At 38.4% G+C, this 12606-nt stretch overlaps 1 protein-coding gene across 1 annotated transcript in view; it reads left to right on the top strand.

Annotated features, from left to right (window-relative positions):
• The first annotated feature begins 275 nt into the window (after positions 1-275).
• The window catches only part of mthfsd (methenyltetrahydrofolate synthetase domain containing), a 29236-nt gene continuing 16905 nt past the window's right edge, over positions 276-12606 (top strand). The window contains 3 exon segments of the mRNA XM_069902141.1: positions 276-375; positions 5936-6049; positions 12368-12481. Of these exon segments, the coding sequence (XP_069758242.1) occupies positions 313-375; positions 5936-6049; positions 12368-12481 (291 nt within the window). The 5' untranslated portion in view covers positions 276-312.

Below are 12606 nucleotides of genomic sequence, written 5' to 3'. Positions count from 1 at the left end.
CTCAGAAATACCATTGCAGATGGAATGATATTGGGAAAGAGCGCATCAGTCACAAATATATAAATGCCTAGTTGTCACACCTACAGAGCTGGGAAATATAGTGGGATTTTATTTAATATTTTAATTCTCACTTCAATAAAATTCGAGAGATTGTAACTTTAACAATTGCATTAGTTATGGTCTGATTGGCTTTCACGGTCAAGTAAAAATGCTAGTTTTGGAAATAAGTCCTTTATAAATTTGGACTAAGAATTTTTTAATTTCTTCTAAGGTGTTACTAAATGGGACATTCGGCAGAAGGTTTGGGATTACATGGAGAAAAACAATTTGGCAAACTTCCCAAGACCAGTTCATCACAGAATTCCTAATTTCAAGGTAATGCATTCTCAGTTCTTTAGATTCATTATAGGGAATTCTAAACACAGTGGATGATGAGCAAGCTTTGCCTGATGTGCTCAGAACAGTGCTTCAAGCAGACTGAACGGGAATTTGTTGACCATGTGCACTCTGCAGATTGACTAAATGATCAAATGGTAGTGAAAAGTAATCAAAGGCTATGTGGCCAATGGAATGTTTTGTTAACTCTAACTAAGTATTTGCAACAAAAAGTGAGGACTGAGAGAAAAGTTTATTTTTAATTTAACACTGTAATTGATGATTTTATGTTTACAAGATCACAAGATATTGGAGCAGAAGGAGCCCCATTGGCTCATCTCGACTGCTCCACCATTCTAATCATGAGCTGATACATCCTCCCACTCAGCCCCTCCCCTTGGCTTTCTCCCTGTAACCCCTGATGCCCTGACTTATCAAATAGAGTAAAACTCTGATAATACAAAATTGGATTATGAAATCCTCAGTTATCCTAAATTTTCTGTTTGGCTCCGAAATATTTTTCAGACAATTGAGGATTTCAGAAAAATCAGAAATCCAAATTTATCTGAAAAATTTTGAACCTGAAATGGCATAATTTTGCCTCCGAAAAATATTGGATAAATGAGGATATCTGAAACAATCAGAAATCCTCAGTTATCCAAAATATTTTCAGAGCCGAACTGACATCACAGATTGAAAAAATTTTTGAATTTTGGAAAAACCTCTGAGTAGAATTTCAAGTTTTTGACGTATGATTTATCTTATTTTGCTCAGGTTGTTTTTTGGTGAAAATTAAATGTTATTTCGTGCTTTAAAAGCCTTCCCTTATTGTTTGTTGTTGTTTAAACCCTGTTACAAGTGATTTGCTGTTGCTACTGGGCTATTTTTAAAAAATGACCAGTCATCCAAAAATATTGTTTATCTGAAATAGGCCTAGTCCCGACCATCTCAGATAATAGGAGTATACTGTATCTGTCAATCTCTGCCTTAAATACACCCATCCTCACTTCCACAGCTGCCTGTGGCAACAAATTCCACAGACTTACAATCCTAAAGAAATTTTTCCTCATCTGTATTTTAAATTGACACCCTTTTATCCTGAAGTTGTACCTTGTTCTTGACTCCCCTACCATGGGAAAATCCTTGCCACATCTCTGTTCAAAATGCCTCTGAGGTGTGCCCTCATCCTTCTGCACTCCAATGAGTACGGTCCAAGAGCCAACAAATGTCTCTCATATGCTAACCCTTTCATTTCTGGTATCATTTTATTAAATCTTCTCTGAACTCTCTTATGACAGCACGTCTCTTCTCAAATAAAGTGCTCAAAACTGTACACAGTACTCTAAGGGAGGTTTATAGTGCCCTATAGAGTTTCAACATTACATCCCTGATCTTGTACGCTATTCCTCCGGAAATGAGTGCCAACATTGCATTCGCCGCCTTCTCTACCAACTCATCCTGGAGGTTAACCTTTCGGGTATGCTGACCGCGAACTCCCAAATCTCTTTGCACCTCCAAATTTTGAATTTTCTTCCTATCTAAATAATAGTCTGCCCATCTATTTCTTCTACCAAAGTGTATATCCGTACACTTTCCAACATTGTATTTCATCTTTGCCCATTCTTCAAATCTATCCAAGTCTCTCTGCAGCCTCTCTCTTTATCCTCAGCACAGCCCTACCATGTATTTTGGTATCGTCTGCAATTTTAGACAAAAAACCATCTATTCTATAATCCAAATCATTGAAAAAGAAGTGGTCCAACACTGACCCCTGCGGAACACCACTGGTAACTGGTAGCCAATCAGAATAGGATCTCTTTATTCTCACTCTCTGTTTCCCGCCTATTAACCAATGCTCTACCCATCCTACTATTCTCTGTAATTCCATGAACTCTCATCTTGTTTAGCAGCCTCGTGTGGCACCTTGTCAAAAACCTTTTGAAAGTCCAAATTCACAACATCTATTGCATCTCCCCTGTCTGTCCTACTTGTGATCTCTTCAAAAAAATTCCAATAAGTTTGCCAGGCATGATTTTCCTTTAAGGAAACCATGCTGACAATTGACTACAACACCTTCCCATCCATTGACGTCCAGCAAATTGGTCTACAACTTCCATTCTGATGCATCACTCCCTTATTAAACAGTGGAATGACATTCACGATCATCTAGTCCACCGGAACTATGCCAGAATCAATTGATTACTGAAAGATTATTACTAATGGTTCCACAATCTTTACAGGTACCTCCTTCAGAATGTGAGGGTGCATTTCATGCGGTCCTGGAGCCTTATCTACCCTTAGACCATTTAACCTCCCAAGAACCTTCTATCTCATGATCTTGACTGCACTCACTTCTCTTCCCAGAGACCCATGAGAGTTCAGTATGCTACTAGTATCTTCTACAGTGAAAACTAATCCAAAATATTCATTCAATTCCTCAGCCATCTCCTTGTCTCCCATTACAATTTCTCCAGGACTGTTTTCTATTAGTCCTTGTCTACTTTAGTCAATCTTTTACTCTTTATATATTTAAAAAAGGTTTACAATTGGGGGCCTTGATCACTCACATGTCAAGTGGCCAGTTCCAAGTAATACGTTAAGTTTTTTTGTACCAATTACACTGGACAACAAAGATTTTGCTTCTTGAACACTTTTGGATATTTGTGTGCTACTAATGGTCAGGATTAATAAAACCTTAAATTTTTCCTATCACGTAGCATTTTTAGATTTAACCTTTTTTTTGATTTCCTGTCCTATTCTAAGTCCACTTCAAGCATACAAAACCATGAAATGCCACATGTCACTGAAAATTCATTTTCTGCATTCACACTTGGGTTTCTTCCCTGCTGACCTTGGTGCAGCCAGTGATGAACACAGTGAAAGGTTTCACAGGACATTGCGACCATGGAGAAGCAGTATCAAATTTATTAAATGTAGACCTACAGCACGGTAGCAAGCCCACGAGTCCATGCTGCCTAATTTACACCCAATTAACCTACACCCCTGGTACTTTTTGAACTTTGGGAGGAAACCGGAGCCCTGGAGAAAACCCATGCAGATAGCGCAGGATTCGAATCTTGATCCTGATCGCTGGCGCTGTAAAGGTGTTGCACTAACCGCTCTGCCCAACCGTGCCACCCCAGGGCAATTAATCCATGAATGTTGGGCGACTATTGTTGGACACTGAATGAGAGGCATCAGATGCTGAGTACAAATGAAATCAGTGACAAAACATTTTTAGGTCAGTTGAACTAACACAATGAGTTACCATCATTATGTGATTAAACATGCTAAATTCAATAAAATGTCTAATGTTTCTCCAACTTCCTACATGAGACAGAAAATCTGAAATTATCTTTGTATTCAGCTTAAAGTTGTCTATCATAATCCTTAATTTTTTTTTCAGGAAGCAAACCTTTTGAAAAAAATTGTTGTCCAATGTTACCTGCAACATCACTCCTGTGTTATGATTTAATTTTTGTTTCAAACTTCTATAATGTCCAAGATACAAATTTTGAATAGTTAGGCCAACATTATCTTAACTTTTGAGAGGTATACCATTTACCAAGGACTTGCCTAGATGCCTATGTCATTATGTGGATTATTACCTTCTTTCTCTCTATTTATGTGTTGTGTGTTTTATGTACCAGAGACACTGCAGCAAATTAGACTTTCATCTCTACATTATGCAATAGAATGCAATGATAGTAAAATTCAACCTTCATTAGAAATGGTCCCACAAACAAAACTTAGTCAAAAGCCTTTCCCTCACGAGCTCTGCCATAATGAAATGAGCAAAGGGATTTGGGTATTATGCAAGTGGTGGGATGGGGATTGCATTAGAAAAGGCCATAGGAGCCCCTGTGGATACGTGAGGAGTGAGGCTTAGAGTTCTCTTCAGGGGTGATGATTGTGTTGGTGGTGGGGAAATAGAAACTTCATGTCAGGTCAAGATTTTTGGAGCTGATAGCATTGGATAGAAGAATTGAAGCAGATTTGGGCTTCGATTTGGTAGGGGGGTGATTGAATTGGATTCGAGATGTGTTTAAATCTTTAAAGGAACATACCAGTAAGAGGTAACATACACCAAGCTCCATAGCAGTGAATATGGTACGCGAGCCTCGAATTAACTAGTAGAGAAATATGCCTTGTGTATCTGGTTATGCTCATGTGTGCTGAGACAATACATGTACAAATAAGTTTTAAATGAGTAATGATCTTTTTGCACTATTGAGCTGTCACATTTATTTTCTTGCACTAAATGCAACTGTCTATGCTTTAAAATTTATTAGCTATTTTTCTGCCTTGGCATTTTGTTGTAATTTAATGCATTGTATTGGAGTTGGTATTTTATCTCATGTACCTGTTTGGCTGCAGCAAGTAATATTTTTGGTGAATCTATACATTGTACTCATGTCTATAACATAAACTCTCATTACTTGTTGCTCATTATGTCCAAGCATGAGTTGTATGCCATTTGATACCTTTGTGGTTGAGTGTTTACATGAATAAACACACAGAGGACAGAGCACATTGGCATTTTGTGACAACCAGAAAAAAATCTTTTTTGGCTATGGTCCCTTTGAATTCTGCTCAAAGATTATGGCCCCCCTTCCCTGTGAAACAGTCTAGTTGGTTTCTTCCCTGCTTCTCTCCTACTGACTGCATAAAAGAAATTTTTTTTTAATGATTTCAATCTGAGGTCCCCTTAAATGTACTGTGGCCACTGAGGGGGCTGTATGGCCCCTGGTGAGAATAGCTGGTCAAAATAATGTGCTGTGTGAAATAATTCCAAGCCCCTTGTACATATATAGGTAGGCCTTGAAAACTAGTTCGACTTTGCCCTAATGCTGTGGCTCAACACTACCATTACATGGTCCAACTATCCAATAGTCTTTGGAGCTGCTCATTTAATCAGTGCTGAACTAAAAGGACCATACATGTATTCTGTACAACTGAATATTGTGCCAGCACATTGCCATGGGATATTTACCAGCAACAAATAGTCTTACCCTGTGCATCTAGACTGGATTTGAAGGTCCAGTAATCATCTATTATCCAATCCACTTTACCATTCAATGTTTTAGAACATATTTCAACAATATTCCTTTCTAGGATATATATTTCTCGACTGGTTTTTCAATAATGAATATATTGCTTGCTACAGGAGGAAAAATTAAGTGCCTGTGTACTGCAGTTTTATTGCTTCAACCTCAGTGCTCAAAATACCACAGTGAAACATAACCCCTTGTGTAATCCAGAATTTTTAGGATGTAATGAGATAAGAGATTTATGTCGGTAAAAAGGTTAATGTGCTGTAAGGGTGCACGTAGAGTTGAAATTGTGGGAGATATAATAAAGCATCCATGTTTCCGATTGTTGTTAATTGTAATTCGTCACATCTTCTGGAAACAGGGGTTTCTGCTCAGGCCGCAGAAAATTTGCCAAGTCTCCAAGAGTTCAAAAATGCACGGATTGTCAAAGTCAATCCTGACAAGCCACAGGAAAATATCTATTTGCTCGTGCTAGAAGTAAGTCTTTGTTTCTTATGCCACTGCAGGGTGCATATGATGCCTGTAATAAAATCAAAAACTTTGATTGTTTCATAAAAGCAAGAGATGTGAAGGTCGACCCTGACAAACCGCTTGAAGGAATCCGTTTAGCGACTCTCCAGGTAATAAGTCAAAACTTTAAAAAAAGACTGAACTAATGCTCCTTAATCAAAAAGCTTTTATTTTGATTCAGATGAAATCTCGAATAAAAATTGCCATCATGAACACACTGTATGAATGCCTATGGATGTCTCATTGTACAGTAGCTGTTATAACAACTCTATTTTTTTTCTGTACCCCTTAAAAATGGTTCGAAATCATAAAGAAAAAAAGTCTGCTGGAACAACTTGGAGGATGAGTTGCACCAGTGGAGGGAAAAGGAAATTATTGACATTTTGGGTCAAAACTCCTCATCCAAATTTGGTGAAAGGTTTTGACCTGAAATAGCAGCAATTTTTCTCCCCCAGATGTTGGTTGTGTTACTCAGCACATTGTATTTTTCCAGGATCCTGTCTTTGCCACCCCCTTTCCTTCCTCCTACTCTTGTTCAGACACCTGCCGGCATTTTCTCATACTTTGATGTAGGGCTCAAGCCCGAAATGTTGGTTCTGTATTTTTGCCTTTGCTACATAAAGGAGACTGTTTGACCAGCTGAGCTGCTCCAGCATTTTGTGTTTTTACTTAACCATGATGTCCACAGAATGATGTGATTTACATGTCATTGAAAATTCTTTTTCTGCATTTACACTTGGTCTTCTTCCCTGTTGATCTTGGTGTATAAGTGACGAGCATGTTGAAAGGTTTCACCAGGACATCATCCACCAACTTCCTACGTGATACAGCAAACCTGAAATTATGTTTGTATTCAGCTTGAAGTTGTCTATTATAATCCCCAATTTTTTCTGGAAGCAAACCTTTTGAAAAAGTTTGTTGTCCGGTGTGATTTTATGTGATGCTACATTTAACCTCTTAAAAAAGGTTGGTAGATCCTATTTTTAATAAATTATGTACTACATTTTTTTGCATGATACATGATAAATCTGGTACTATTTGTTATTGCTTTAAAAGCGTACTAATGCATATACTAAGGTGAATTCATTAAATGGAGAATTTCAGCATTAAAATAGAAAGTAAAACTTCTATATTATCTGTAAGATATTAAAAAATAAACTGAGTATATTGGCTGTGATTGTGCCCAGTTCACTTTGGCTGTTGCTTTTGATAGAGGCTACAAAATATAAAATATTTCATAAAACCTTAAGTTATTTCTAGCAGTGCTGTGATATCATTATATTCCATTGAATTTTATAATACAATCATAGAGCTCCGATATTTGTTTGTTTGCTGTGAGTCATTTTGACCCTTCCAATGTGTTTAGTGTCTACTTTGAAAGAAAAGTATGATTCAAATGAGCAAAAAATACATCTCTTCTGATATTAGAGTTAAACAAGAAAGTCTGCAGGCCCTGTGATTGTAGTTCAGTACACAAAAGTGCTGGAGAAACACAGCAGGTTACACAGCATTCTTTATGTTACATCAAGATATGTAATCAACGTTTCAGGTCTGAGCCCTTCATCAAGGTATGAGCGAAAAGCTGGCAGATGCCTGAATAATATGATGGGGGGAGGAGCACAGGCCCACAGGCAAGAAGTCATAGGTAGATGTAGATTGGAGGGCAGAAGAGAAAAAAGCAGGAAGTGACAGGGGAGGGAAAGCTCACTGAATGGGGAGGGAAGGGGGTTGGGAGCTGGAGGAAAGGAGAGAGAGTGATAGGGAAAGTGAGCGAGGGAGAGAGAGAGACAGGAGTGTCCTAAACGAAACTGGAGAAGTTGATGTTAAAGCCATCTGGTTGGAGGGTTCCCAGACAAAATATTAGATTTTCCTCCAATTTGCGGGTGCTTTGCTTTGGCAGTGCTTGAGGCTACGGTCAGATATGTCTGCGTGGGAGTGGGGCCCAAAATTGAAATGGTCGTCTGCTGGGAGTTAGGTCGGTGTGGGAGTTCACGGAATCCATCTGTGCAGGTTGCACTTTTTCAGACCCGATGTCGAATCCTTCAACTTGTAATTTGCATTCTCTGGGTGCAGCATCACTGGCATTTCTGCTTTTACTTATCCATCTGTGACGATGTTCTACTCTCTCTCATTTGCACAGCCTGACCTGCTGGGCATGTCCTTGTAGAGCAACCTATTTGTCCTGTTTCTCTTTCCTTTCTGGCCATGCACTTTCTTTTTCGAAGGTCTGATTTACATAGATATTAAACATAAGTATAATGTTCCAAGATTTAAATGGTTACAAAAGGGGCAGTTAGAATGTCAGAGGAAAAGCCTCTGAATAATATTTTGAATTTAACATTCAGGCATTAATGTTAATCATTTGCAAAATATGGGTACCCTATCAAATAGAAGAAATGTAATAAAAATGGAATATCTTTATCCCATATCCTGAAGACATTTCCAAAAAAAAACAGGTAGTATGCCAAGTTTGTCATTCCAACGCGATATAAAATAAGCAACTTGAGGATGGTACCACCTCTTGTTAGCAAATGTACCTAATTACCAAGGCACTTAATTACACAACTCTGCTTAAAGAATAGCAACATATTGCAAAGTCAGATTTTATCACCTTTTCTCTCCTTGTTGATTCTCTGCACTATAGTCCCAAGATTAAAGTGAATTTAGGAGTCTTATCCTTTAAATCCTGAATTCCACAGAGCATTACAATGCATTGGTTCGACTTGGTAAATTAAAAGAATCCCTTGGGTAAAATAGAACATGAAGGATCCATGTGCAAATACTTTAAAATGTATATGTTTCTATCAATATTTTAACATCCTTTTGCTTGAGGTGTAAATGTATTTGCAATGTTTATTTCAATGGAAAAGGTTAACATGTTTACACGATCTCATGTTCACACATCATTGTTGGTTTAAATTACTTTTTACAGCTTTTTAGGGTATTAAAGGATTATTCCAAACAATCATCACTAGATTTGAACTCACCCTTTGGAACCTTCCTGAAGTTTCCTTGTTTCCAAACAAACTGCACGTATGGTTTAAGTTTAATGCTTGTTGACTTGTAAAAGATTTTGTGTTAATCGTTGAGCATTCCTATTGTTTCTTAAATGCAGTTTGTGGGACAAGCTGTTATAACTCAATCAGGCAGGCTATTTTGTTCTCCTTTTTTAGAAACAAAGTTATTCTTATTTAGAGTTGTAATCACCATGCCCCTTTAAAAGACCACATATTACAATAACATGAACACACCTACATACTCATCTGCACCGTCCAAGACTCGGTACAAATGTCAATACTGCTGCTCCTACCAACATCCATCTTTGCATGTGGCAACATATTTAGAGATATGCATTGGCACACATACCTTTTCTCCATGTCTGCTCAGTTCTTTTTCAATAATTGGAACCAGAACTCAAGAACATCCAAATAATTAGCTCACTTAAATCAGCAGTTTAGATATTTTGATATATTTTGATTATGGAAACAGCCCAATGACCTAACTCATCTATGACAACCAAAATGCCAATCTATGCAAATCCATTTCCTTGTAATTGACCCATATCCCTCAAAACTTTTCCAATCCATGTACTTGTCCAAATGTCTTTTAAATGTTGTAATTCTATCTGCCTCTACCACTTTCTCTGGCAACTCATTCCATATGTCCATCACCCTTTGTATGGAAAAACTTGCCCCTCAGATTCCTTTAAACCTTCCCCTCTCACCTTGAACTTATGTTCTCTAGTTTATAGGCTCCCCTACCATGGGAAAAATTCTGTGACTATCTACCTTTATTATCTACCATCATAGATGATGATTCTCATAATTTTATAAACCTCTATAAGGTCACTTGTTAATCCCTTTTGTTTCAGGGAAAATAGTCTCATCCATCCAAACCCTTTTTATAACTCATGCTCCCCAGTCCTGGCAACATTCCTGCAAACCTTTTCTGCATCCTCTCCAGCTTAATCACACCCTTCATGTAGTGTGGCACCCAGAACTGAACACAATACATCAACTGTGCCCTAAGCACAACCAAAACATGGTGTCCCAACAACCATACTCAATACCTTGGAGGATGAAGACAGGGATACCACATATTTTCTTCACCTCTTTGTCAACTTACGTTGTCACAATTAGGAGATAGTATTTGTACCCCAAGGTCTCACTGTTCAAAGCGAGGCTAGTCTGTGTCATTCATAGTGTTTGTCCTGTCTGGCATAGCGTAATTTCCCAAAAATGCAGTACTTGCGTGAGTCCTATTATCCAATGAATAGAAACATCCTTGACTTCAATTTCTGACTATTTTGATATGTCTGACAGTAACCTTTATTCCTTTAAACTAATATTTCAATTTACCTTTATAAATAAATGAGAATTAACTTTACTTAAAATTAAACTGAAAGGATAAGGCAGACAGCTGCAATTGGAGAACATTGAACAGTACAGAACAAGAGCAGGCCCTTCTGTGCTGACCATTCCTCCAGTCCCTGCCTGTGCATGTGTCTGTGTAAATGTGTCTTAAATGTTGCTATTGTTTAAATGTTGCTTCCTTTCACTGCCCCAGGCAATGTGTTCTCGATATCTACCATTTCCTATAGAAGAAAACTTTTATCATAAAACTCCTCAAAATTTTCCACCTCTCACCTAAAAGGTATGCTCTCTGGTATTTTACATTTCCAGAACCAGAGAAAAATGCTCTGTAATACCCTATCTAGGCCTCTCATACTTTTATAAACTCCTCTGACGCTCCAGAGAAAACAATCCATGTTTGTCTAACATCTTACAGCTAATGCTTTCTAATCCAGGTAACATCCTGGTGAACTACTTCTGCACTGTCCATCCTATCCAAAGACTCCACACCGTTCCTGTAATGCAGTGACCAGAACTGCACGCAATGATCCCAATGTGGCTTAACCAACTTTTCACACAGCTGCAAAGTGACTTCCTGGCTTTTATACTCGACACCCTGACCAAACAAGGTATGCTTTTCTTTACCACCCTTTCTTCTTGTGTTCCCACTTTCAGGGAGCTTTGGACATGCATCCCAAGATCTCTCAATCTCCTGAGGATGCCGCCCTTTCCTGTATGCTTCCAAAGTGTAACACCTGACACTTGTTTGGATTAAGTTCTGCCATTTCTCTCTCCATATTTCCATCCAGACTATTATCATGGCTGAATTGTTTGATAACCTTTCTTACTCTTCATAATTCAACTGATTGCTGTGCCATTTGCAAACTAATCAGCCCACCTGCATTTTTTGTCCAAATCACTGTATACATCTTCAGCAACTGTCACAGACCTCCAGACACAATTACACCCCACCACCACTACCCTGTCTTCTGTATCCATGCCAATTTTGAATGTAATCTACCAATTCTCCATAAGTCCCATGTGCCTTCATTCATCTGGATCAGCCTACCATGAAAGACCTTGTTGAAAGCCCTAAAAAAGTCTGAAAATAATCTATCTACTACCTTTATCGATCATTTTCATCATCTCCTCAATCGTTTGTAAGATATGACCACCTCAGCACAAAACCATGTTGACTCTCCCTAATAACGTTTTATGCTGTACCAACCAGATGTGAATAAGACTACCCATCAGAATCTTCTCCAATAATTTCCCTACCACTGATGAAATGCTCACCAGCCTACAATGTTCTAATTTGTCTCTATCACCCTCTTAAACAGAAGAAGAACTTTGATTCATCTCCAGTCTTCTGGGGCTTCACCTGTGGATAAAGAGAGTACAAAGATCTCTCAAGGCCCCAGCAGTCTTCTCTCAATAACATGGAATGGATCCCATTGGACCCTGGGGACTTAGTTACTCTCATGGTCTTCAAGAGACCCAACACCTCCTCCTTAATAGCCCTATGCCCTAGAATATCAACATACCACTCCTTGCCCTTCTCTTTGGTCAATACCAATGCATGGTATTCATTTAGTACCTCACACATTTTCTCTGACTCAGGGCATAAATTCCCTCCCCGAGTGGACCTACCCTCTCCTTGGTTACCCTCTCATTTTTAATGAATGTACAAAATGTTTTGGAGTTGCATTCCCTCTGAGGACAAAGGCTAATTTGCAAGTTGAGTTGCCCAGTGACACTCGTGTCCAAGCTTAAAATGATTACCAACCACTAAATTTTCGAGGAGTACTGGATGTTATGGAATTACAAACCTTCACAGGTATGTGCTTTCAGGAGAATGGAAAATGAAGAAAAAAAGCAATACTCACAAGCAAGTAATAAAGATCATTTGCATCATGTGTGAACATGTTTTATTTGTGGAACATGGAGGAACTCTGAACAATGGAGTTAGTAGAAATGTTGAAGATCTCACAGATTTATAATATTAACATAACATGCATGGTAACACCATGTATTCTTTGTGGGCAGATGTAAATAGTGTACACTTTATTTCTGTAGGCTAGAAAAACATTGTTAGTCCCAACACCCCGGCTAAGAACAGGATTGTTCAACAAAATCGTTCCACCTCCTGGAGTCTCAAAGGAAATGTTACGAGTGTGTTCAACGGCTCAGGTGCGTACATCGCTAATGAATAAATCCTGTTCCTGTTTTTAGTACACTGCTGGATTTTAAGATGATTAGGCTTAGGAGCATGAGGAGGCCATTCACCTCCTTGAGCTAACTCTGCTATCTTCTCC

The sequence above is a fragment of the Narcine bancroftii genome, chromosome 10 (assembly GCF_036971445.1).
Source record: "Narcine bancroftii isolate sNarBan1 chromosome 10, sNarBan1.hap1, whole genome shotgun sequence".
Classification (NCBI taxonomy): domain Eukaryota; kingdom Metazoa; phylum Chordata; class Chondrichthyes; order Torpediniformes; family Narcinidae; genus Narcine; species Narcine bancroftii.
The sequence above is the reverse complement of the archived record's forward strand: the minus strand, read 5'-3'. Positions and strand labels throughout refer to the sequence as shown.